We start from the raw sequence: 25,085 nt of genomic DNA on the forward strand, positions 1-25,085 counted from the left end.
TGAGAAGTGCACATTGGTTTCTTTCTCATGAGCGGTGGTGACTCGTCCATCTTGCATGTACATGCACGTAGATCAATGCATTACCAGCTAATCCTAACCATAAAAAAAGAGGCAATGAAATCAGAAGGTTAATTTTTATTTAATCATCATCACAATTGCTTCACAGTGAATTGGCCTGTTGTAGAAGGCGTTGCACGTCCGAATTTAGATATGCTCCCGTCGTAATGGGCCCACACAAGCTTTTTTGATGTAAATGTAAACCATATTCGTGGTGGATGAGTCACTATCACACCACGTAAGAAATTCTGAAAGATTAAGGGAAAAAAAAAGAAAAAAAAGAGTCCATGCCTCGTTGATATTCCTGATTCCCTGATCAGTGGCCATGGTTTGTGCGTGTGGTGCCCCCACCTGATCAATGGTTCCAGAACAAGCAACCATCGAGTTCGGGAGCAAACCCCAGGTGGAAAAGGAGGAATTATGTGATCCTCGTGCCAACCATAGGTACAATATCACCGAGCTGCGAGTTTGGGCAATTGGATCCATGTCCCGTTGGTCCAGGCCGTTGATCTGATGGGTCCCACTGTGGATTCAATATCTAAGAAAAATATGCTGGATTGACACATCTCGGCAGTCCCATCTTTGGTCTTCCTTCAACTGAACATATAATGATGCCACCATTTGCTCAGTCCGTCACTGTGGGTCCAATATCCAACGGTCTGGATTCCGTGTAATTTATATCACTCGTACAATCTTAAGGCTCGAGGATACTAAGAGCGCCACAGAACATCCTCGGGTCGACGATCGTGTATAAGTCCTAAAGGAGTTATCGCTATTAAGGGTATTCTCTCGGGTGTGATGAACGTAGCCTTCGCGTCAAAGGTTACAGACATTTAATAAAAAATAAGATCGGAACCGTTCGTAAAGTAGAAAAAAATGTTATAATTATTTTAGCAGAAGACAAGGCTGATCTAATCAAAATCAGCGCAAACTACTCTAAAGAATGAGGAGAAATTGATCATTAAATCATGTTCGGTATCAAAACGTAAATTGATTTTAAAATATTAAATTATTTTGTAAGCTTAATGGTTTTCAAATTATTTAGTAGATGTTGAAGGATACGATCGATTACAAGTATTCAATATTCTCAAATATTCCGAGAAGCGTCGGTCGAATCTAAACGAACGAGTACGCTTATTATACAATTTTTTTTAAAAGATAGCTTGTTCTTGGAGATCTGGGAGTTTGTTGCTGCTGTTGAAGTAAAGCAGGTCTACTGCCCTTCCCTTAAAAAAAAAATAAAAAATTAATAATAATATATATTTTATAGCTACATGTAATGTAATGTAATAAATAAAAAAGCCAAAAGGCAAGGGAGGAGGAGAGAATCTCCAAAATACCATCTTTCTCCCTTTCCTCGAAAACCCAGAAAAAATATAAAAACAAGAGGGGAAGGGAATATTATAATAAAATAAAAAGGGCAGTCCATCCAAAGACAATGGAAGAAAGAAAGATTAAAGGCAGGAGCAGCAACAGCAGAAACCGCAGCAGAGGAATAAAAGGAGAGACCGGATGTTGACAAATTTCATGTCACTGTTATTAGGAGATTTTCTTGTGGGATCTCTCTCTTTTCTCTCTCTCTTCCTTCTGTGAGAGAGAGAGAGAGAGAGAGAGAGAGAGAGAGTGACTGGCCCCAACAGATCCGAAATCTCCATCTATTCTTCTACCTGATGGTGATAATCTAATCTCCTTCAATGGCGTTGGAGGAAGGCCCAGTTATTGGGGTTTTCTCTGCTTGCTCGATTCGCCACCGTCGGCATCGACTTCTTGTTTGGGGTTGTTGGGGGGGAGCATCAAGGGCTGTGAATTCCGATGGCGGGTTGTTGTTGGGTTTTTGAGGATTTGCTGAAGAATCAGTTGTGGGTTTGTGAAGAGGGATGATAGAGGATGTGGGTGTAAGGTAAAATTCGATCATCTTTTCCTTTCATTTCGTGGGTGGGATTTTTTTTTTTAATTATTATTATTTAATTTATTTTTTTTTAAATAATGATTTTGAGGTCTGATCGTGTTGGGTTTGAGGGTGGGTTCTTTTTGTTGTTCGTTTCAACATTTTCTTTTGGGGGTATGATGGGTTTTGTGTTTTGGGGATTTGGGTCCCTGGGTTTATGGTAATTTATGCTTTCTTCAGTGGGGGGTTTTGTTTTGGGATTTGATGGTTTTTTGTCCATCTGGATTTGGGTGTTTGGGTATCACATTCCTTTTTTTTTTCCCCAGCTTTGATGTTGTTATAATTCGGATTTCTCCTTTTGTTTGTGAAATTTTAACGAATCCTGTTCCGTTATCATTTTGGTGATTTCAATTTTTGTTTGTTGTCATTTGGAGAATCCGAGAACATTCTAAAGCTGAGTTTCTATTTATATGCTGAGAATGGGGTATCACATTGCTGTTTTTGGGTATGATGTATTGGAGTTTGTCAGTTTGGGTTTGATTACACCATCTCACGGCCCGTGTTCAGGTGCATTAATGTTGTTTATGTAGAAGTGTTTTCTTGGCTGATATCAATGTGGGTCTTGTCCAAACTACCCGTACATTTGCTGAACTGGATGATCCGGTTTGATTTTGGATCACAGTCTTGTTTGAGCCAAGTGCTCAAGATTGGATGTTGAAGTTGTGGTTTATGGGTTGTTTGTTCTTATGTAGCATAGTTTTAAATATCAGCCGAAACTGACTAGACTCTATTTTGGTGGAGAATGGAATGAGTTGCAAATCTGATCTAGGTCGGAACAAGACATATGACTTCTGCCTGCCTACAAGTTGTATGATAACTGATCTTTAAAACCATGCTTTAAGGTGTGTTTGGAAGTTAGTTACCATATTTGCATTAACCAGAGTGACCATATCTGAAATGATGACCATTGTTCTTAACTCAGCTGCTTGCTGCATTGAGCTCACTTGCCATTTTGAGCTGGTGAGACAGGCTTTCTCCATTCTGCTCGGTGATGAATGTGGTTTCCACACTTTCTGAACAAAAGCGTATTTCAGGAAAAAAGGTGGCCTTTATAGAGTTTTTATTTGGAACTATTGTGATTTTAGCATTTGTAGTAGTACGCTTTTTTATGTCATATTATTGCAATAAAGAGATTGAATTATATAAAGAAATGATTTATGAGTAGATTCACTTGAGGTTTTACGATGTATTCTTGATGACAACTGGATGGTGCGAGATCTGACCCCACAATTATTTAGATGATTTTTCTGTAACTGCATTTTATCTTGGATCCGGAAAGGGCTCAATGGCAATGGGCCCTTTATTTGAATTCTTCTTGTTTTGACATGTCGGATGCATTTAATGCTTAGGCTATCAGGGTTCATGCATTGTATATTTGGATGGATGATGTCAACTGAACTTACTAGTCAATATGAGTACCCATGTCAGCTGAACTTACTAGTCAATATGAGGAGCCATTCTCACAAGCCAACTGGTTGCATGAAAAGATGTCTTTTCGACTCATCAAATTGTTATGAGCCTGTACAGAATAGTTTCTTAGTTTGGACCGGTATAACATCACTCATGGTTCTCAGCTCCTAAAATATGAATATTGACTTCAAGGAGTGCCAAGCAACTTGTGATGGATTGAATTTTATTTGATAGACAAGGGTCAAACTATCCATAGATAGAGATTCTCTCTTGACCTCCGCAGCGACTAAACCTAGTGCATGCACCTATGGGAATATTTTTGTTCTAGCCATGTTATAGATATGGAACCATGACAGTTCCACAAGGTTTAGGATGCTCCTTGAGTCAATGAGCCGTATAGAAAACAGATTTGAGCTTTTGGAGCTGCATTACGGAGATTTCATTTAGATTGTGGAAAACCCATTTATGAATGCTTGTTTCATTTGCAGTTGCCATATATAAGAGCAGTAGTTTCAAGCTTACGTTGAGCATGCACGGGGCCTTGTCAGAATAACAACCTTGACCAAATATGAATACGTAACCGTGAATGTTTGGTGTGCCAAGATCCTGGTAATTGCAATGAAATGTTGCAGTTGACGCTCATATTCCAGGTTGTCTAGGATTTATTAATACCGGTCCACGTTTATGAGAGCATTGCAACTGGTAGTTGTTGCATCACTGGTGGATATTATGGAAGAATTCAGATTAAGATAAACAAGAATTCGATTTTCTTCGGAAGAAAGGAACATATTTCTTCATTTTTCATTGAAAAAGGAATTCAATCTTTTCCAACATCCACACTAAACATGGTTCTTTGAGATTTGCTAAATGCTCATCCCTTACATGTATATGGACCTTTAAGTGCCTCCATATGTGCCACCATGGCATGCATATGTGAGGAGACTCAAGCTGTACGATAAATGGCCCTAATGTGTGCCTGCCTTGGCCCCTGAATCAGGCCAGTTTGACTCATCAGGCGCCTCACAATCATGGTTGAAAAATTTCCAAGACTCAGTTGACACCTTCGAGCTGACTTGGTTTTGGTGGAAAACAAAATGAGTTGCCCTAACAATACATGTTATGGGATGGAATGATTCTGTAGCGGAAAGGAGTCGTACCAGTTACGGTCTCTAGGGGAATTGCATTTTGGAACTGATGCAAAACCATGGACACAATATATAGAAATAAAGGCGCTGTTAAACCAAGTTGTTCAATGTCTGATGATCAACTTAGGTTTGTGCCCACCAGATGAGTGTTCCAGCTTGATTGTTGGGACTGAGCATCTTGCATGTAGGGGCCTACCAAATGGACGGATTAAATTTGCATGCATGTGTGATGTTGGCACTTATGGAGTCGTTTATGAGGGCTTCCCCATGCAACCGTGTATGCGATTAGCCAACTTTTATCTTATTTACAGATGCTATTGATGATTGCAAAATATATTAATAAATGTAACCTAGAGACTTCCTGGTGTTGAGTCCCAAAAGTCGGTGGCTCACTACATAACAAGCCAAAGTATTTGCCAGGCCATTGAAGTAAGTGTGAAAAGTAGAAACTTCATGGCACATGCACATTGCATGGGCTGATGTTCGATCTTTACATAAAAATATTAAATATTTAGACCTAAAACTTTTGGAGCTATTTTGTTACAATAAATAACTTTTGTGATCTTGTGAGAAGGCCTAATTTACTAATTAAGATTATTTTTTCTTTTTGTAATGTAAAATTTTGATTTTTGCTCTTTATTTTGAGCTGTACTTCTAAAGGAATCAAGGTGTGCTCCCGTTGATGACACTGATATAAAAATAGCATATAATTCGTGGATGGCAAAGATGTAGAGGATCCAAATTCATGACACTGTTGTTGGCTTCGATATGCACAAATTTTCTACTTGTTGTGCAGCCCCAACTTTGTAATGCCATGTTGCCAAGAGTCTTAAATTTCCTCTAACATTTATATGCCGACCCCAAATTACCTATCAAATGAGATAGGGGCATCATTCATAGCTCTCATTCCTAAAGTTGGAAGGGGTGGATATGATAAGAGATTATAGGCCCATTAGCTTGATTGGGCGCTTGTATAAAATTGTTGCTAAGATCGCGGCTATCAGATTTTGAAAGTGTTTTCGCAGATTATATTAGATAATCAGGGGGCTTGCTTTTGTGGCGGGGAGACAGATTCTGGATAGTGCTTTAATCACTCATGAATTTATTGATTCCAGAAATAAGGAAAGAAAATGTGGGGTGGCATGCAAGCTTGACATTGAAAAAAGCTTATGGTCATGTTGACTGGGAATTCCTCGATTATATGCTCTTGTAGGTTGGGGTGTGATCATAAATGGAGGGATTGGATTCGAGCTTTTGTGAAATTGGCAACTTTCTCTATTTTGGTTAATGGGTTGTCAAAAGGTTTCCTCTTCTTCTGTAGGTGTTAGGGCATGTTGGAAAGCACGCATCATTTCCCCAAACTCTCTTTCTTCTTCTCTCTCATTCTTCTCCTCTTTTCTCCACACTACAATCATCAAATCATCTTCTACTGAAACAATATAGGAACTAGGAAAACTTTCACCAAGAATAATGGGAAGAATATGAAATCTTTTGTTAACTTGTTTAATAAAGGTCCGATTTCAATTTGATGGATGTGGTAAAATGTATGAGTGATAAATTCAATGACTTACTCAAGAAAGGCCATGCCATTTCTCTTTATAGTAGTGTTTTTCTCATGTCTCTATTTCTCTATGTCAGTGTTTCACCATAGAGGGAGTTCTTTGAAGCTTGTTGCTGAAACTTGTGATAGCAGAGTCGCATTCTCCTGAATGAGGTAGTCCTTGGGACCTTTTTCCTATACTTCTAAGTAAGAAGCCATTGCTTTTCACCAAATATATAATAGTCTAGGTAATCTAGATAGTAGATATGCTATGTATGTTAATGTTAGATGTGGGCACGAGGTAGACCCAAAATCTAGTAAGCCCAAATGTTGACATGTATCTACTAATATGTGATAATATTGAGGAAAACGTTGTCATGTGAATTTGATTTTTCTCTGCCTAAGCCTAATCCACTGCCACCCTGGAAAAGATCAATGAAGACGTGTGTCAAAGATCCAGTTTGGGGGTTTGATGCCCATCTTGTGGGCTTGCTATGCACATATTTAGGTCTTTGAAAAGGACCAATCTTCAATCATATGGGCTTGTTATGGTTCAATCATGTGCAGCAATGAGTAGAGTCGGATATAGTAAGGTGGGAACATAATAGCTTTGAAAGGCTTGAAAGAAGGACAAGATGACTTGTATATTTGGTGGAGAGAAGGGATATGAATGCTTGCTCATTTGCCGAGGATAAGCCTTTATATAGAATGATTGGTGAAACTGGATTTAAAAAGCTATTTTTCTAGATTTGAGAAGAAAAGAACTCCTAGAAATTTGAAGGTAGAGAGGGAAAGGTGTAATCCATTATTAGTGCAAGATATTGTACGGTTTTGGGTTTGTCTTCACATATTCAAGCCTTTCGAGGAATCGTGGCTTTATATTTTAGAGCCTATTGGACCTCTTAGTGCCATGGTTCATGTAACTAAGCTTATCAAACTCTGGGAGAGGTTTTAGGTTTGTCTTTGCATATTCTAGCCTTTTTTGGAATTGAGGCTTTGGATTTTATAGCCTATTGGACTTCTCGGTGCCATGGTTCATGTAACTAAGCTTATCAAATTTTGGGAGAGGTTGGTGGAACAAAGACTAAGATAAGTAACAAGCGGGTAATAGAGAATCAATTTGGTGTCAAATCGGGCAGGTCAACAATTGTTGCTCTTTTTCTACATAGACATTTGATGGAATAGTATAGAGAGGAGAGGAATTTGCACATGATTTCTATTGAGAGAAAGCATATGATAGAGGACCTAGAGAATTTATGTGATGAATGAGTTAAGACTTGAATAGAACTAAGATCATATATGTAATGAACTTTAATAGGAATAGTTGGCTGGTCTTGATGGAAGTCTCATGGGAAATTTGGGGAGAGAGGAACAATTGGTGCTTTGAAAATAAATGTGGCTCTAAGTAGATCTTTGGTTGGGCAAAATTAAATTTTATGGGATGGGGCCCTTGTTTAAAATCCCTTAGTTGTAATTTTCTCTTTTCTATGGGTTGTAGCTCTTTACACCTTTGTTTTTGGCGCTTTGCTCAATAAAATTTTGTTATCATTCGGAAAAAAGCTACCAATTTATGATTTCTCTCTAGAATTCATTGGTTGATGTGAAGCAACTAAAGGTGAGTTGTTAAAACGCTCTTTGGAAGAGATCACCTAAAAAGTTTCAAAATAATTGTTTTTTTTTTTTTTTAATTTTTTTAATTTTAATTTTTTTTTATTTTTATAAATTTCACAAGTATTATCACTATCATCGCGATATCAATAGTGCATTGCATTTATAACAAAAGGGGTCAACTGATTTTTTTATTTTTATTTTTTTGATTTAAAGGTAACACAACTTTTATTGAGAAAAGGCCAAAAGGCTTACAACAAGAACCCAATGTCCTCTAATTGCTCACTATCATTAAAGGCAAAAATACATTTCGCCTTTAATGATCTCTTCCAAAGAAAAAAAAGAAATAAGAGAGGAAAAAAAACCTAACAAGCAACTATACAACTCAAGACGTAACTAGAAAAACTCTACAACATAAACCTCCATACTAGAAAACTCAAACCCAAGAAACTAGAAGAGGAAGACATAGAAGCTATACAAAACTAATAAAAATCAAAATCCAAAACAACAGGGAACCCTAGACCAAAAAAGAATGAATCATCTAGCTTTCGCTAAGGCCACAACTAGCAGACCAATCCTCTTAGAAGAGGAGATTTAACACCCTGGAAATGGAAGAGGAGTTTCGGAGGCATCGGGAGTTCCTCTCTCTAGATGGCCCAAAGAAGAGTGGCCATTGCTGCCAGGTGACAGATTGTCGAGATGCTCCATCGGTGTTTCTCCCGAACCTGGCGAACAAAAAGCGAGAGATCGATGAAGGCATCACCCACAATTGATGAAGCTTGAGAAGAATAGCGGATCGGACTTCAAATGTGAAGGGACAATGCAAGAAGAGATGGTTGATGGTCTCTTCACTATTCCAACAGAGAAGGCAGATGTTTGGGAGCATCATGACTCTCCACTGCAAGTTATCAACTGTGAGGACCCTTCAATGCACAAGAAGCCAGATGAAGGCAACCACCTTGGGAGGGGCCCTACCTTTCTGATAAATGAGGAAAAGGACACCTCAGGCTGGGAGGACAACTGTTGTTGATGAGGTTGAAAAATGACTTAGAAATGAAGAAGTTGGAGGGAGACGAAGACCATTGAAGAGAATCAACCATCCCAATAGCAGCACAAATACCATTGAGTAGTTCCTCAAACTCAGAGTCCGTCATACCTCTTTTGCATGGAGGACTACACACCCTTAGGAGGACGACCGTTGCTGATGAGGATGAAAAATGACTTAGAGGTGAAGAAGCCAGAGGGAGACAAAGGAGGGAGACAAAGACCATTGAAGAGAATCAACAATCCCAATAGCAGCACAAATACCATCGAGTAGTTCCTCAAACTCAGAGTCCGTCATACTTCTTTTACATGGAGGACTCCACACCCCTGGGAGGATGACTGTTACTGATGAGGATGAAAAATGACTTAAAGGTGAAGAAGCCGAAGGGAGACGAAGACCATTGAAGAGAATCAACCATCTCAATAGCAGCACAAATACCATCGAGTAGTTCCTCAAACTCAGAGTCTGTCATACCTCTTTTGCATGGAGGACTCCACACTCCTGATCCAATGAAAGAGAAGCAATTAGCAATTGATAAGGAAAGGTTAGAAGACACACTGGCTAAACCGGGAAAAACAAATGCTAAAGGTCTGTCAGAGATCGAATGGTCTAACCAGAATTTGATATGAGACCCATCACTTAAACTGAAAGTAACACCTTTTTGGAATTAAAGAAGGATACTAGTGACAGACAGAGGAGCAGGCTGCGGTTATCACAGGCAGAATACCTTGAGAAAGTATTGATAAAGTTCGGTATTGACAAGGCGAAACCAGTTAGCACACCCCATGATGCTCATTTTAGGCTTTCTATTCAACAATATCCTACTATCGATGAAGAAAAGCAAGTGATGTCTTGTATGCCCTATTCAAACGTTGTTGGTAGTTTGATATATGCCATGGTCTCTATGAGGCCGGATATTTCACATGCAGTGGGTGTCACATGGCTAACCTCGGTTAGCAACACTGGGAAGCAGTGAAATTGTTACTTTGGCATATACTAGGTACAATGGACTATGTCTTGATGTTTGAAAAATTAGATGACAAATTGGTAGGATATGTGGATGCCAATTATGTTGAAAATGTGGATAATAGAAGGTCGATTTCTGGCTACTCGTTTGTGTTAGGGGTGGGGCGATCAGTTGGATGTCCAAGCTTCAGTCTATGGTAGCTCTTTCCACAACCGAGGTTGAGTATATGACGGTGACGGAGGTGTTCAAAGGTGTTTAGTTGAGATGAATGATAAATTAGCTTGGGCTTCAGCAGGAGGCCGTGTCAGTTAATTATGACAACGAAAGCGCAATTAATTTGGCAAAGAACTCTGTTTATCACTCATATATTAAACATATTGATGTTCGTCATCATTTTATCCAATCGGTGCTTGAGGAGGTGGTGTGACTCTAGAGAAGATCCATACAAGCGTGAACCCCGCAGACATGTTTACGAAAGTGGTTCCTACAAAGAAGTTCAAGTTCTGTGCGACTTCTCTAGGCTTGACAAAGGCTTAATGAAGACACTCGCACGAGAAGCGCCAATGAAGCTATGATGGAAGGTAATTAGAGATGGTGATGAAATGGTGGAGCAATGGCGTATGAAGATTGAATCCATGGTGGAGATTGTTGTCAGATGTCTTCAATTTAACTGGGATCAAGGGTCTATCGATGCCATCGAGAAAATCTGGAAAAATCCCAATTGCTAGGTAGATAGTTTTTGAGTTGCTACTTGATGCCATCGAATCGAAGGTGGCTTTGATGTCATCGACTGGTCTTCAATTACTGTCGATGCCATCGAGGGTCTCATTGACGGCGCGCGGAATTGCGTAAGTGTGCGATTTGTTTCTAATTTCGGTTGTGATAGTATATATATCGGGTGTAATCGAGATTAGGGTATTCTAAGTGAATGTTAAGATGTTCCTAAGGTGTTTTAGAGCAAAGCTAGGGTTTTGAGAAGGGATTTTGGGATTTTTCCGGATCGGTAAGTCCATCCATCTCTGGTAATATAGTTTCATAGTGGATTGCTTGTTGCTTTGTGCTGTGGTTTTTTCCCGTGATGGTTTTTCGACGTGAAATTCACGTGTTCTCTATTTGCTTTTGTTTACGTTTGATTGAATTCAGGTTTGCTTCCGTGCGATCTCAAATAATTAGCATTGAATAACTTGAGTTGAATGTCTTAATTTTCTCACAATCGATGTGGGGTGGATAAGGGACAGGAACTAGTCTTCTCAATAAGTGGTGTTGGAGATATGATAATGAGTTGAATTCCTTGTGGTGGAAAGTTGTGTGCAAAAGGTAACTTTGAAGGTGTGGGATTTGGGTATAGTTAAATGTGGAAAGGGATCCTACATTTGGAAGAGCATTAACAATTGTCCACGATCAGAAAATCTGAGTAATATCCTTAAATAGGGGATCAGAAAAGGTGATAGAGTATGTTTCTAGGAAGATGAATTGTCTGTTGATGAAATTCTTGCTGTGAGTTTCCCAAGTCTATTTATGGTGGTTTCAGATAAGACTCTGTCAGCAGGGACTTGTGAAATCCTAAGGGAATGTTTAGTATGGAATTTCTCCCTTGAAGAAACTTCAAGGATGATGCCAAAAGTTATTTTGTGCCTTTTGATCAGTAAGTGTTCCTTTAAGCAGGAGGAATCTAAAAATTTGAAACAGAGCACTACCTATACTTTCTCTGTGAAGTCCTATTTCGAATCTTTAATGTAGAAGATCTTTCACCACTGTGTTTCTTGGTTTGGGACTTGATCCGCCAGGAGTGGTGGCTTTTCTCTGGATGCATTCAACAAGATACACTAGATCACATAAAGAGCAGGGAGAACAGTCTTCCAGCATTTGTGCATGTCTACAAGGGAGGAGACGTCGAGACGACAAATCTTTCTTAACTATCCTGTGGTAAGATCGATATGGTACTTATTCCTAAACCTCTCTGTAGTATTGTGCGTGTTCATGTAGAGGCTGGGTGAGGTTTTTACCCATGCTGTCAAAAGCGATTGCATAATTGATTATGTGATTGCATAATCGCATAATGCTATCCATATGACATATGTGATGGTCTTATATGCCATATGGATGGTATGCGATCACATATCGCATAAAGCGATTACATATGGGATTATGCGATCACATAATGGCATATGTGATCGCATACTTTACATTTTTTTTTTTTCATTTATTTATTTATTTTTAATTTTTAATTTTCTAAAAGCGATTGCTTATGCAATTGTGCGATCGCAGAGGATCACTTATGCCATTTGACAACATTGGTTTTTACTAGTTGACACGGGTCTTCCAAAGAAAGGAAAGCTCTTTCGTGGCTGCTACCCTTTTTGTTATGTTGGGAGATTTGAAGGAGAGGAATAATAGTATTTTATATGATGTGATGATATCCGAGTTAAAATTGGTAGAGATAATAAAAGGTTGTATTGTGACTGTCAAATGGGCCTCATAACTCCCGCATTTTATGAGGGATTTCCATGATGGATTTGTGTAGAGACTGATCTTTAGTGCCTATCAGTTTCTCAGGTATTGATTCCAGTGGTCTGATCTCCCCGTAGGTGGTTTTTTGGAAGTTCAACTTTCGCAGTTAGTTGTTCGAGAATCTTGGCCTCTTTGGTATTGGAGGGGTACTTAAAGATGATAAATGTATTAATGAAATGGCTTTCTTAGGTTCTATTCCTTCTCGTAAAGCGCACGTGGCGAAGGCTCCCCCCTCCCTCTCTCCTCTCTCTCCCTCTCTCAGAGAGAGGTGTAGTCACAGAGCACATTTTCAGCAATGAATTTACTACTGTGGACATTTTTGAAGGTGACTCGGGCGATGTCATGGATGGGCAAAGTGTATGGCCTCTGACCTGTGGGAGTTATGCTATGTGTTTGATGAAATTAGGGCTATTGCATCTAAGCTAAACTTTTCATTTACCCATGCTGGATGATAGGCGACTTGTTTTACTGATATTTTGTTAGAAAAGGGTTTATGCCGCTATGATCTTTGTATTAGGACTTCGTTCCCCCCTTTAATAATGTTTGTGTCACTAAGTTTTTTGTTAGCTTCTTAAAATAGAAGAAGAAGATAGTAACATGTTGGTATGTTACAGATAAGAATAAACTATAAAGATTACTTAAGCATCTTTATCATCATCAATGACTTATCCCAACCACTTGGGGTCAGCTAAATTAAAAGGCTTAATAACATAAAAGTTAAGGTACAGCCTACATTAATTAAACGCTGACATCCCACAGTGAATTTTAGTCAGTTAAAGCCTTCAAAATTAATTAATAATCAGTTAACATTTCATGCAATATTTATGTAATGATCACCCAGTCAGAACCAATGTTTTAAATATCGTTATTGCATAATGTATCGCACCCTTGGGATACGGATACATATCGGTTATCGCATGAGATATATCGGTTGTATCGGGTAACGTATCGCTGTTATTGGGAAACATGGGAATATTGGGAAATTGGTTGATTTTTTCAATGGAACTTCAGAGATTGTTGAAAAAGACATCAATACGCACTTAGAAATCAAAGCATTACAACAAAAAGGTGCACATAATAGGGGTTTCCTTTGTATGGGGTCCTAATATATGCTCTTTCCAACTGAACTGATGTAAGTATATTCGAAGCCTATTCATATAATTTATAAATGTAAGAAGACATGTATGGAAACACAAGCAATACATTCAAAAGCAAAAAGAATCACTAGATCAGGTTACATGTTTAAGTTTGTTTTTAGATACAAAGATTGCAACTGATTTGTGAGGAGTTGAGAAATTTCGATTTTTCTCAATTTTCCACAACTTGACCCATCTCCCCTAAATCTCGAAATCGAAGTTTCAAATCTATGATTTTCCATGGAAAATATGAAGAATCATAGATTTGTAACAATTTGACACTAGTTTAATGTGATTTACAACAAAAACATGGATCGGAAATCGAAAATGCTCACTGGATCTAATAGGTGGGATATATCGGCACTACCTGTGCATTTCGTATCGCATAGGTGGGATACAAGATATATCAGCTGATATCGTCGATATTTAAAACACTGGTCAAAACATCCATCTTACATTGGAAAGAGTAGTCTCCATTTATTGATGGTGGTTCCACATTTCTCTCCTTCCAATCTATAATATGAAACTGCCTTTACGACTTCATTTAAAATACAAAACCCTGCATCATTTTGTATGTGAGTTGTAGAATCGATATGTAGTTATTTTTATCTAACATGATGCAAATTGAACCATAAATGGTTTTACATTCATGCTGACTCTTTTTCAGTCTTTTTTGCTTCTTCCCTTGGAATGGCAGGCAATGTCAGGTTGTCTATTGGCTATTCAGGTTGTCTATTGACTATTCAGTGCATCTTTCATACTTGTATTTGTTATTCCTTTTAAAAATAAAAATAAAAAAAAAAATTATTTGCAGTTACTTCTTTCCTATTGCCTAGATCTCATCATAGGTTTCATTTAAGTCTTTTATTTTGGAAACCATAAAATTCATCTACTATGCATGTAATAGTCTTCTTAAAATCCTCAAAAGCATGTGTTTTGATCACTTTCGTGCTTTTCATTAAGAGTTACCAGGAATGGGAACAAAATTGCAGTGTAAAAGCTACTTGCCTGGATATTACTCCATGAGGGATCTTAATGAGGATGCTAACACTGGTAGTTGGTCACTATTTTTTGATGAGAAGATGTTAAAGAGTGAGCAGTACTACAATGTTTTCACGCCGAGGCCTGTGGATGGATATTCAGAGTGTGACAAGGAAGTTCTAAAGCAGACAATGCTTGATCATGAAGCTACATTCAGGAAGCAGGTATCCATACTTTCATTTTTTAATGTGGGCTATATACATTTGAATTTCAGTGCAGTAGGTCTTTGGATTGTGCAGAATACAACAAGCTTTTAATTTGGCATTTTTCTGCCTCATCTGTTTTTCAATTTGGTGGATTTCTTGGGAAGTTGGCTTGATTACCTTAGTTTATAAAGGTTTAAAATATTGATTGACGATTCTTGACCATGAAGGCCTGAGTGCAGGTCAACTTCAAATATATTAAAGTAATCACTTGAAATTTTTGATTTTTTTAAAGGCACATTTTATACTCTGATCATTTTGAGTTTTTGATTCAGGTCTATGAACTCCACCGACTTTATAGAATACAAAGGGACTTGATGGATGAGCTTCAAAAGAAGGAACTTTACAGCTATTCCATATCAGCAGAGACATCATCACAATCAAATCTATTTTCATCCAGAGTCCCATCTGAATACATGCACAAGATGTGGCAAATGCCTTCCTTGCCAGTGGTGAACTCCAGTTATTGTGGGACATCTATTTCCGGCACTGACAACAGACGGTCTTCGCTAGACTTTCTTAAGGAAAGCAGCATGCAGGCAGGTGTGAGAGGAAGTGTAAAGGATTGTGAAGTGTCGGACTCCAAATGCAAGAAGTTCCCAAGAAAAACGTTTGACCTGCAACTTCCAGCGGATGAATACATTGACAGTGAAGATGGGGAAGCAACTGAAGAGGAAAAAGTTCGCGAGATGTCTTTAGGAGCAAAGCACTGTCTTGATAGACATTGTGGCAGTGGACCTAGGAGTGGGGAGAGCTTGAGTCTTGGTGCTGGTCAGAATCCAAGCTGTGGAGCAAATGATTGGAAATTGGAATCGCACGTGAGGAATAGTTGCCGCTCTCGCTGTTTGGCTGACTTGAATGAACCCATCCGAGGAATATGCAGCGAGGAAGCTGAAGCATTGGCTTCCTCTAATTTTCAAGTACCAATGGCCTTCCATGAAGAGATCCAAGGGCGGCAACTGCATACGGAGCCGAAAGCTAGCGTTCCAGTTCTGCAGAGGGATTCCTTCCTAGATAACCAGAAAGGTGGAGATCACCGGACTCACCTAAGCATTTTGCATCCAGAGGATGGGGAAAAGAGAAGGGAACAGCTATCTTATCCCCACGAAGCTGGTAAGAGCTCTTTACCCAATGTTTCATAATAGGAAAGAGGCTGAATTCTTCTGTTTTATCATATATCGATTCTTTCATTTTCATATTATGAATGCATTAACTTGTGAAAGAGATAGAAGTTACTATCTGAATCACTTGTTCTGTTTTAGGCTCTAGAACTTGGATAAGGACACTGAGTTACTAGACCTGACAAACATGATTCATAGACGTGTTTTTTCTTTTGAATGAAAATAAAATTTTACTGAAGAAAAAGAAGATGAAACGAACACCAAAAAGAGATGATGAGAAATTATCCCATTGCAAAGCCAAAGAAACAAAAGTGGAGAGAAAAAAAGCAAGCCAAGAAACAAGAAGCTACTACACAGGCAAAAAAACATCATGGAAAAAAGACTCCCAATCACTGAGAATTGAGGATGCATGGATACGCCTGAAGTCCAGCTTAATCATGGCTCATTCTATGACAAGAGTTCATCTTCCTAGGCAGCTGCCTCTGATGGGATCTCATGATCTTCAAAGTACTGTTGTTCCCTTCCATAATCCCTACAGTATGGCATATGGCAGTAAAGCACTGATGGCCACAAGATCTTACCAAGGGGATTGAAAGGATCACCTCCCAGCCCCTGATCAGATCCAAGATAGAACTATTGATGACACTTGAAATACCGAACTTGTTGTACAGATTATTCTAGACAGCCCTATTGTATTCGCAATGAAGGAAATGATGGTCTAACGTCTCTTCATTCTCCATGCACATGACGCATCTATTAGGCATAGCCATATTCCTTCTTTATTTTAAGATTCTCAACTGTTAGGATCTTATAACCATGGCAATGCTTGAAGAAATGTTTTGGGGGTGGGGCGAACTCTTCACCCTTTGGGAAGTGGGGAGGGAGACCCCTTGTTAGCGACAGGGAATGAAGAAAAGACATGGAAGAGAACTTTAATCTATAGACAGTTTCCAAGCTTTCATATTCTCACCCTGGACATCTTTGGACCGTGTCATGGACATGTTGGTATAGTTATTCGGCATAACATTGAAAGACGTAATCCCTGCATAGAAAGTCGTCCATAAATAAAAGTGGTTTACAATCTGTATAAATGATAGTTTTGCTTCTGCTTGAGCTCATCTTTTGTAATAAGCTGGGATGAAACCTGTGACCAACTGATGATTGAATTTGACCAAAGGAAGGGTCAAATATGGTATGATATTTTAGATTACTGTTAATGCAGCCTAAGATGAAAGCAAATACTCGAATACCTACCCTTTTTTGTCGATGATTCCAACCATGGATTGGCAACTTGTCAAATTCAACTTGGATTCAGTCTCAGTTGAGTCTGATAAGGTTTGGCACCATGAGTTAGCATTTAGATATGCCCGAGCAAGCCTGACTCAAATGAGTCACCCCATTAGACCTCATTGGTCCACTAATAGCAACTTGTTTTAATGCAAACTACCATAAAGAAAAAAGTATGATCAACTAAACAAACTGATCAACTGCAACTAATGAGTCCAATTTCATCTAGAATCCTATATACCAGGTGATAAGGCCTGACAACCCACACAAATGCTCACTGACACCAGGTTATAGGCCTTAATATATAGTCATATGAACCATTCCTGCTGCATGGTTGAGCGTACATGCTGCACGTGCTGTATGGTTGTATACACAGGCTTTAAAATAGCACCGGTTGATACTTGGAGGCATAAACTTTGTAGAGTGCCAATTTTATACATGGTGTAGTGCTGCAAAGCTGTATAAACACCCCTAAAGATGCCAATGGTTACTATAGAGGCCATCTCAAAATTACAATTGGACTTTCAATCGTGTTTCCATTTAGTTTGGATCTGTCAATATGTTATCAACTCAATTGATCTGTGAAAATTGGACCATAGTTCATATAAATGACGAAACATCTTGAATTCTTGATGTGCAATAACAAGGACCATAATTATTTTTTGATCGGTGGCAAATTTTTTGGTAAAACCGAACAAAAGAGGAAAAAAGGAGCAGAAGGGGTGATGAGACATTATCCCACTGCTTACCTGAACCAATTACAAAATATTAATCCAAACGTGCAAGAGATCTTCCCTTTTGAAACCCACCAAAAAAGAAAAGAAAAAAAGAACAAGAGCCCAAACAGGAGATCTGGACTAATTGCAGGACGGTTATTTCGATCTTTACATAGTGAGCTTAAGGAAATCTTCCAAAGAATTCTTTTCCTTCTACGTTTTACCCCAGACGCCCTACCTCGAAGCGACAACTGATGAATCGAGTTGGGCATGACCCAGTTTAAACCAAACAAATCTGGGAAATTCCTCCAGATGCTGCTGATGAAAAAAATAAAATAAAAATTCTCCAGATGTCAGAGATGTATGCATAATTATTGAACAAATGGTTAGCAGACTCCACATATTTTAAGCACATAATATATTCATTTGGAATCAACATATTTCCTCTGCAGGGTTGGTTGATGGTTAAGACTTCTTTCGTAGTCACTTACCAACCAAAAGCACAACTTTGGGCAGACAGTCAATACCCCAAATATGGGTTGATTCCTCCACAGGTGCACTAAAGCCACACCATTTGGGGTTGATTCCTCCACAGGTGCACTAAAGCCACCACTGCAAATTATCTGATAAAAGAATTTCATTGAGAAACTACCCCAGGACCTAAACTTCCTCCTCCTTCTATCCCTGGATGCATGGGATAGTAATATTCTTGATGTGATCTTGAAGCAATATGATTTCTTCAACCTCTTCATCCCTTATGGCCTGTTTGGATATGAGGAATCCATGGTGTGGACATTGATAACTGTTTGATTATGTTTTTCGGCACTGTTCATTGATGGATTCCCAAAAAGGTCGTGTGTTGGAATAGCAATGCGGAAATTCCAGATTCATTAAACAATGGTGCCAACTGTGGGTAAGGCTAATGATTATCATGTGGAATTCACAGTTTTTTTTTTTTTTTTTGCAATCGAAATTGCAAAAAATATCAAATCAAGGGTAAACCGATTGTTTTCTGGTGGATTCCTTCATATCCAAATAGGCCCTTAGGTTTTTGTGGAAGCGTGGGGATGAAACGGCCCCATTGTCAACAGTGCTAAAGCACTAGAAGAACAATGCCTACCAATCAAAAGAAATGCTATTGTGTGTGGTGAAATCATAGGATAGAGGCAGGTTATCTTGCAGCAAGTTCCAAGGGAGGCAAATGAATATGTTGATCATATAGTCAAGAATGATGTTGGCTGGCTGGCTAAATTTTTTGCAGAAGAGATGCTGTGTAGTTATTTTTATTTTTATTTTTTTATTTTTTAAATTTAATTTAATTTAATTTATTTTAATTTTAATTTTCTGCATTTGTTGCATTGTGATTTTTTTTTTTCATAGAGGTTGCTATTTTTCGTGTTGCTTTGTTGTGATGGGTTGTTTTCTGCTTGCAATGTCTCTAAGGTCTCCTTTTCTTCTTTTTTTTTTTTTATAAAGTTTTTGTGAGTTGTTTTGTGTTTTCTGTAAATAAAATCTCATTATACAAAAATAAAAATAAAAATCATAGGATAGAGGCTTTGCGATCGATATCTCCCTAGAACTCTAGATCAAGGTATTCAAAATCGGTTACGTAACGGTAACGGTCATAACCGTTACACGTTATGGGGTTGAAACAACCATTACGTAACGGTCATAACCGTTACATGTTACGGGGTTGAAACGGCCGTTACAAAAAAAAAAAAAAGAAGCCATAAAGGCCCTTGTAATGGTCTGTAACGGCCCTGTCTTGTAACAGTTTTTTCAAAAAAAAAAAAAAAACCGTTACAGCCCGTATCATAACGGTAACGGTGGTGGCCGTTATGGCCACCGTTACCGTTTTGGAAGACCTTGCTCTAGATCCATCTCTAGCTCCAACATCGTAAAACAACCCCTTGAACAAAGTCAATAGGAGATGGTGGCACATGTACGAGTACGGCACAACAAAAGATGGACAATGAAAAGTTGGTGCATGCAGTACATGTGAGGTGCTTTGTACAAGTGGGGCCCATCCCAAGTGAAGATGGATGGTGGCAGACATGCGACACAATAGGAGATGGACAATGGAATGTTGGCACATGTGGCAGATTTGAGGTGCTTTGTACATGTCGAGCCCAAGTGAAGATGGATGGTGGTGCATGTGGCGCATCGGCACGTTTGATAGGATAAGAAGATGGATAATGGAGCATTTGGACATGTGACACATTTGAGGCGATTGGAGATGGGTGGTGGTGTGTGTGTGTGTGTATATATATATATAAATTGTGGGAAAATGGCTTTCTTATGGGGAGAGGGGAAAATAAATTTGTTGATTTTCCAACAAAAAGAGGAAGTGAGAAATGGTGCTTCTCACCAATTCTCATAAAATAAAAATAAAAAATCACAAACGATAGGGAAATGGTGTTTCATTTCCTTTCTTTTCATGAATCCAAACAGGCCCTTAATTCTTCTTTCCAAATAGCCATTTCCATATCCTCCAAGGAACCAAAATGCTCCTTTCTTCAATCGTTTATGCAACCCTTTAACTCCAATTTCATCATTAGCTTACGACCGCACATCCTTCTACCGTAAAGGAATCCTACCATTAGATTTATGAATAAAATCTTCCTCAAGCCACATCAGCTCAAAGCTGAAGGGAATAGGACTGCAGGAGTGCTCATTTGTATCAAGAATAATCAGACATCGATGTGAGACAGGTTAGGTAAATGTGGCTAGGCAATGTGAAGACATGTTCCTCCCAGTCTGATGACACCAAGAATCTATCAAGGTATGGCATACTAGTGTCATTATGGTTATTGGATCATTTGAAGCAACATCCCCCTAGAGGGAGATCAATAAGGTCATATTTACCCACCCATTCGGAGAAGTTACCCATGCAATTGGTGATTCTACCTCCTCCCTTCCTTTCATGAATGAAGAAAATAACATTGAATCTCCTCGTGCACGAGTCATTCCACTTCATTTTCATCCCAAAATTCAGCTCACTTACTGCTAATGCACAGCCCACAGATAGCAGTGAGAACCTATTTGAAGTTTCCGCACAACTATTAAAGAAGAACCAAATCTGAAAACTGACCCACCAACATGTCAATTTTCTGAAGAAAATTAACTTTCCGTATAACTACAGTGCCACCATTGGCCCCTACGGAGTCCAAAATCTCCCAAACAGATCAGAGAAGGGATATGTTAGAACTCTGAAATTCTGTTTCCTGAAAAGGTGTAAGGTGCAGCTTCGAGGTCCGATGCACCTTAGTCTGCACCCTCTTATCTGGGCATCCCATCCCCTGTTGGTTCTAGGAAAGAATAGTCATGAAACACCTATAATAATCCTTCCCCATGAGGTCCCCTCTTTTGCCACAATTATATGATAAGAACCTCACCTGCCAGCTTACAATCATAATTAATCGAACAATGAAGACTTTGGAGTTCATGCTTACATCTATGCTTCTTCTTGTGGTTGGTTTGATTTTGAAGGGCACGCTTCTGTTTCTGTCTCTCTTCAGCAAAGCTGAGATGGCATAAAAATCCTCTTCAGCGAAGCTGAAGGATACACCCACCATTTTGCTGACATTGATTAAAGTGTCATGAGCCATGGCAAGCTAGCAGCAATTTCTCAGCCAGATCCATGGCATGCTCGCAGTTGAGTTTTGCCTATAGTAGATCCTCGATTTTTATGAAGCATTGGGCTACTGCTGTGCTGCTGAAAGTGAGGGAATTTACATGGACCGCGTGTGTTAACAAGATCCTAACAGTGGATCATCTAAAGAGGAGAGGGATGCAAATGCCCAATAGGTGCTCTCTATGTTGAACCAATGAAGGAATGGTTATTCATTGCCAGCTGACCAGGGAAGTGTGGGTGGAAGTAATCTTGAAGTCCAGTATTTAGTGGGTGTTTCGAGAGGTAATTCATCTGACTGGTGTTTGGTCAGCTGCAGCTTGGGTTTCGATCTGGCATCTATTGCGGGGGATGGCAGCACAAGTGACTCTTGGTCAATCTGGCCAGAAAGAAGCTGGAGAATCTTCAGAAGAAAAAATCATCTGTAAGATTGATTGCAAATTGGATTTTTCTCTCATTGCTGTGTGGGCAAAGGCCTGCACCAAATTCAGAGGATTCTCTTCATTGATTCCATCCAGCTGGCATGAAGTAATCCATTGTGGGAAGGTTTTGGATGTCTGATACGCATTGGAAATCCCCTACTGGGGAAATCAATTTTGATGGTTTCTCTACGGAAAACCCTGGGCCTGCTGGTATTGGGGAAACTATGGGTGACTCTAGTGGGCTGTGCTGGTGGAATTCTGGGGTCCGGTCGGCATTGGAGATTTGAACTATGCAAAGCCGCTGTGCTTTTACAGCCAGGGAAACTTAAAATGTAGTTAATATTTTCCTGGTGATTCTTGAACGTGATTCCAGCAATGTTTTCTCTTTCGGCAGGTGCTTGTTCCTGTCCTGGCAGGCAGAGGCAAATAAGGAGGCTGAGTGTCTCGCTTACTGGGGAGATGCCAGCTATTGCCTTTGCATTATCTACAATAGATCTGTGCCATAGCTCTCCTCCTGTATCATGTGCTATTTTGTCGGACCAACTGCCTTCTCTTTTCTTTTGGTTCCAGGGGTTTTTCTTTCTGGGGCTTAGTGTGTTGCCTTTTCTCTTTTCTTTTGGTTCCGGGGGTTTCCTTCTTTCTGGGGCTTAGTGTGTTGCCTTTTCTCTTTTCTTTTGGTTCCGGGGGTTTCTTTCTTTCTGGGGCTTAGTGTGTTCCATTTGTTGTATTTTTATTCCCTATTCTCTTTCTTTTTGTTTCTCCTTCCCTGTCTTGAATAAAATTTCCAGAAGCCTCCTTAGCCTGTCTCATCTTTTCTCTTTTCAAGTGATCCTCATCCTCAACTCGATTAGTCCAATCCATACCATATGTGATGCATTTGAATATGAAATCTAGAATAAATTGCATAGATTTGAAATAGGTACTACTTTTTGAAGCCAAATTTCTCAATGGAAGACCTTAGGATTGATTGTTGAGATCAAAAGATAGATATGAAACACATGCGGCACTAAATTCTAACAACTAATGCTATGGATGGAGTAATACATGCTAAAGAAATGCAAGACATGCCAAGAGGAAGCACCACTCGCTTAAAAACCTCAAGAAAATATACTTTTTATTTGAGTAACCATGTGTGATTCTACATGCATGGCTTTGATTTTATAGCCATTGTACATAAATAAATCAAAACTGGTATTGATACACATGTACTTAGTATTGATACTTTGGTAGAGTCATTGTGCGCATGTCATATACTTAAATCAAAACTCGCTTGTTAAAATAGGACCATTGGATTTTTTTTAATTTTAATTTTTTAATTTTTTACTTCTAAATGTCCAATCAACAACCACAATTTAGATAGTAAGATAACCAAATAAGTTCATGATACATCTAATTTTAGACTTGCAGTTTGGTCAGTTCAGTTGGTTTGGATACATATATGATAACGTGTACCGTGTAAGATCAGTTCTGTTTGTAGTGATTCTCCACTTATTCCATTGTTGATAGAGTAAAAACCATCTGCTTCATGTCATCCACTAATCATCCTCCTTGTCTTTAGATCCTGAAATTCACAATGGGAAGTAGAAAATATAATAAAATAATTCAAGATTTGGTTAACTCATTGACAATAAACTCAAAGGAAATTTAGGCATATATAAAGGTTAATGATAATGAAAGAGATGGAGTAGGATTAACAGTATTCAACCCAGACATAGGTTGTAGTGCCGTCAGCTAATGTTATAGAGGAAATAGAATTGGACTTATCTAATTGAGATAAAATGCTATGCTTGCTAGTCAAATGGTTTGAAGCTCTAGAATTTAATAACCTAAGACATATCATACCTGACTAAACAAGATTAGTGATGGAGGAGGACGTATGGGTGGAGCGATCTTTTAATAATTGATCATACTCATCCTTGGACGATGTAACTGTATCATCTATTGTGCTTGATTTGCAATCTGGCATACTAATCCTTGGACTGTAATTGTATACATAGCCATCAAAACTAGCATAAGAAGATTGAACTCAATTTGCCCAAGTTGACCTACCAGTGAGATCCCATCACGTATCGATAGTGTGGTTTGAAGGACTATGATGAGAACACTTCTTATTACCACAACCATGACAGTGCCTACCACAAAAAAAAATTGTTCCACGACCTCTAGAAGTATTTTTACCTCCAAAACGACTTCCCCATAAATCTCTAACACCAAATAATCAACCACAATCACAACCACCGTGAATTCCTCCATCTCTCCTACCAAATGAAGAAATAAACATCGAGAGATCAAATGTAGATGAACTTTGTATATTTATACTAATTGCACGCTGAACACGGGCAAATGCTTCATTAGTGGATGAAATTTCTTTACTTCCAAGAATCTAAGCTTGCAAAGGTTCGAACTCAGGACAATGACCAGAAAGGAAATTTGGCAACACAAAATTGCTCCCTCTGCCATCTCATGGTCCGATAATCAGTTGACAGGGGTTGACATACATTTGGTTCTTCCTGCATACCCCGTGACGTTGAATACTGTTTGCCTACACTCTTATCTCCTTGCTGAAGTGCAAAGATATTCTGAAGCAACTCATATATACAAGTTAAATTTCTTCTCACCTGTATACATTTCTTTCAAATTATCTTACACTTTATTTTAAAAAGGATAACATTTGCGTTAACATGCAGTTCCATGTTATTCCATAACATGGCTCTAATCTGAACATCTTCTGCCCCACAATCTTCATAATCTATTGAACTTTAACAGGTTAGGGAACTTTCAACATGGTCCTATGCAATGTTGTCAAATCGCATATGCGATCGCATGCGATTAGCATATGCTGTTCGCATATGCAATGTCATATATATATATATATATATATATATATATATATATATATATATATATATATATATATATATATATATATATTTGAAAAAATAAAAAATTCTAAAAAAAAGAAGAGAAAAACTTGCCTAATTAGTACGCATGATTGGATTGGGTTATTTTACTTATTTCATTTTAGTTTGAGTGTTTCATTAAGTTATATATTTAATTACTTATATTATGTTATATAAATTTTAACAAGACAATCAACATGCTACATTAAAAGAGAGTTAATTATTAAAAACAAATTTACAACTTACAAATTTTTTTAACTGATAAATTGATAACTTGAAATAACTTACAAGTTATAACTTACAACTTAATTAACAAAAAGTAAGCACAACTTATAAAATACCAAAAAATAAACATATTTGAAATAATTGTAGAGAGATTAGAGTAAGAGAGAAAGAG

At 38.4% G+C, this 25,085-nt stretch overlaps 1 protein-coding gene across 1 annotated transcript in view; it reads left to right on the forward strand.

Annotated features, from left to right (window-relative positions):
• The first annotated feature begins 1,331 nt into the window (after positions 1-1,331).
• The window catches only part of LOC131229416 (uncharacterized), a 46,516-nt gene continuing 22,762 nt past the window's right edge, over positions 1,332-25,085 (forward strand). Inside the window, exons 1-3 of the mRNA XM_058225374.1 lie at positions 1,332-1,957; positions 14,340-14,572; positions 14,887-15,724. Of these exons, the coding sequence (XP_058081357.1) occupies positions 14,342-14,572; positions 14,887-15,724 (1,069 nt within the window). The 5' untranslated portion in view covers positions 1,332-1,957; positions 14,340-14,341. The remainder of the gene's footprint in view (positions 1,958-14,339; positions 14,573-14,886; positions 15,725-25,085) is intronic.

The sequence above is a fragment of the Magnolia sinica genome, chromosome 16 (genome assembly GCF_029962835.1).
Source record: "Magnolia sinica isolate HGM2019 chromosome 16, MsV1, whole genome shotgun sequence".
NCBI lineage: Eukaryota > Viridiplantae > Streptophyta > Magnoliopsida > Magnoliales > Magnoliaceae > Magnolia > Magnolia sinica.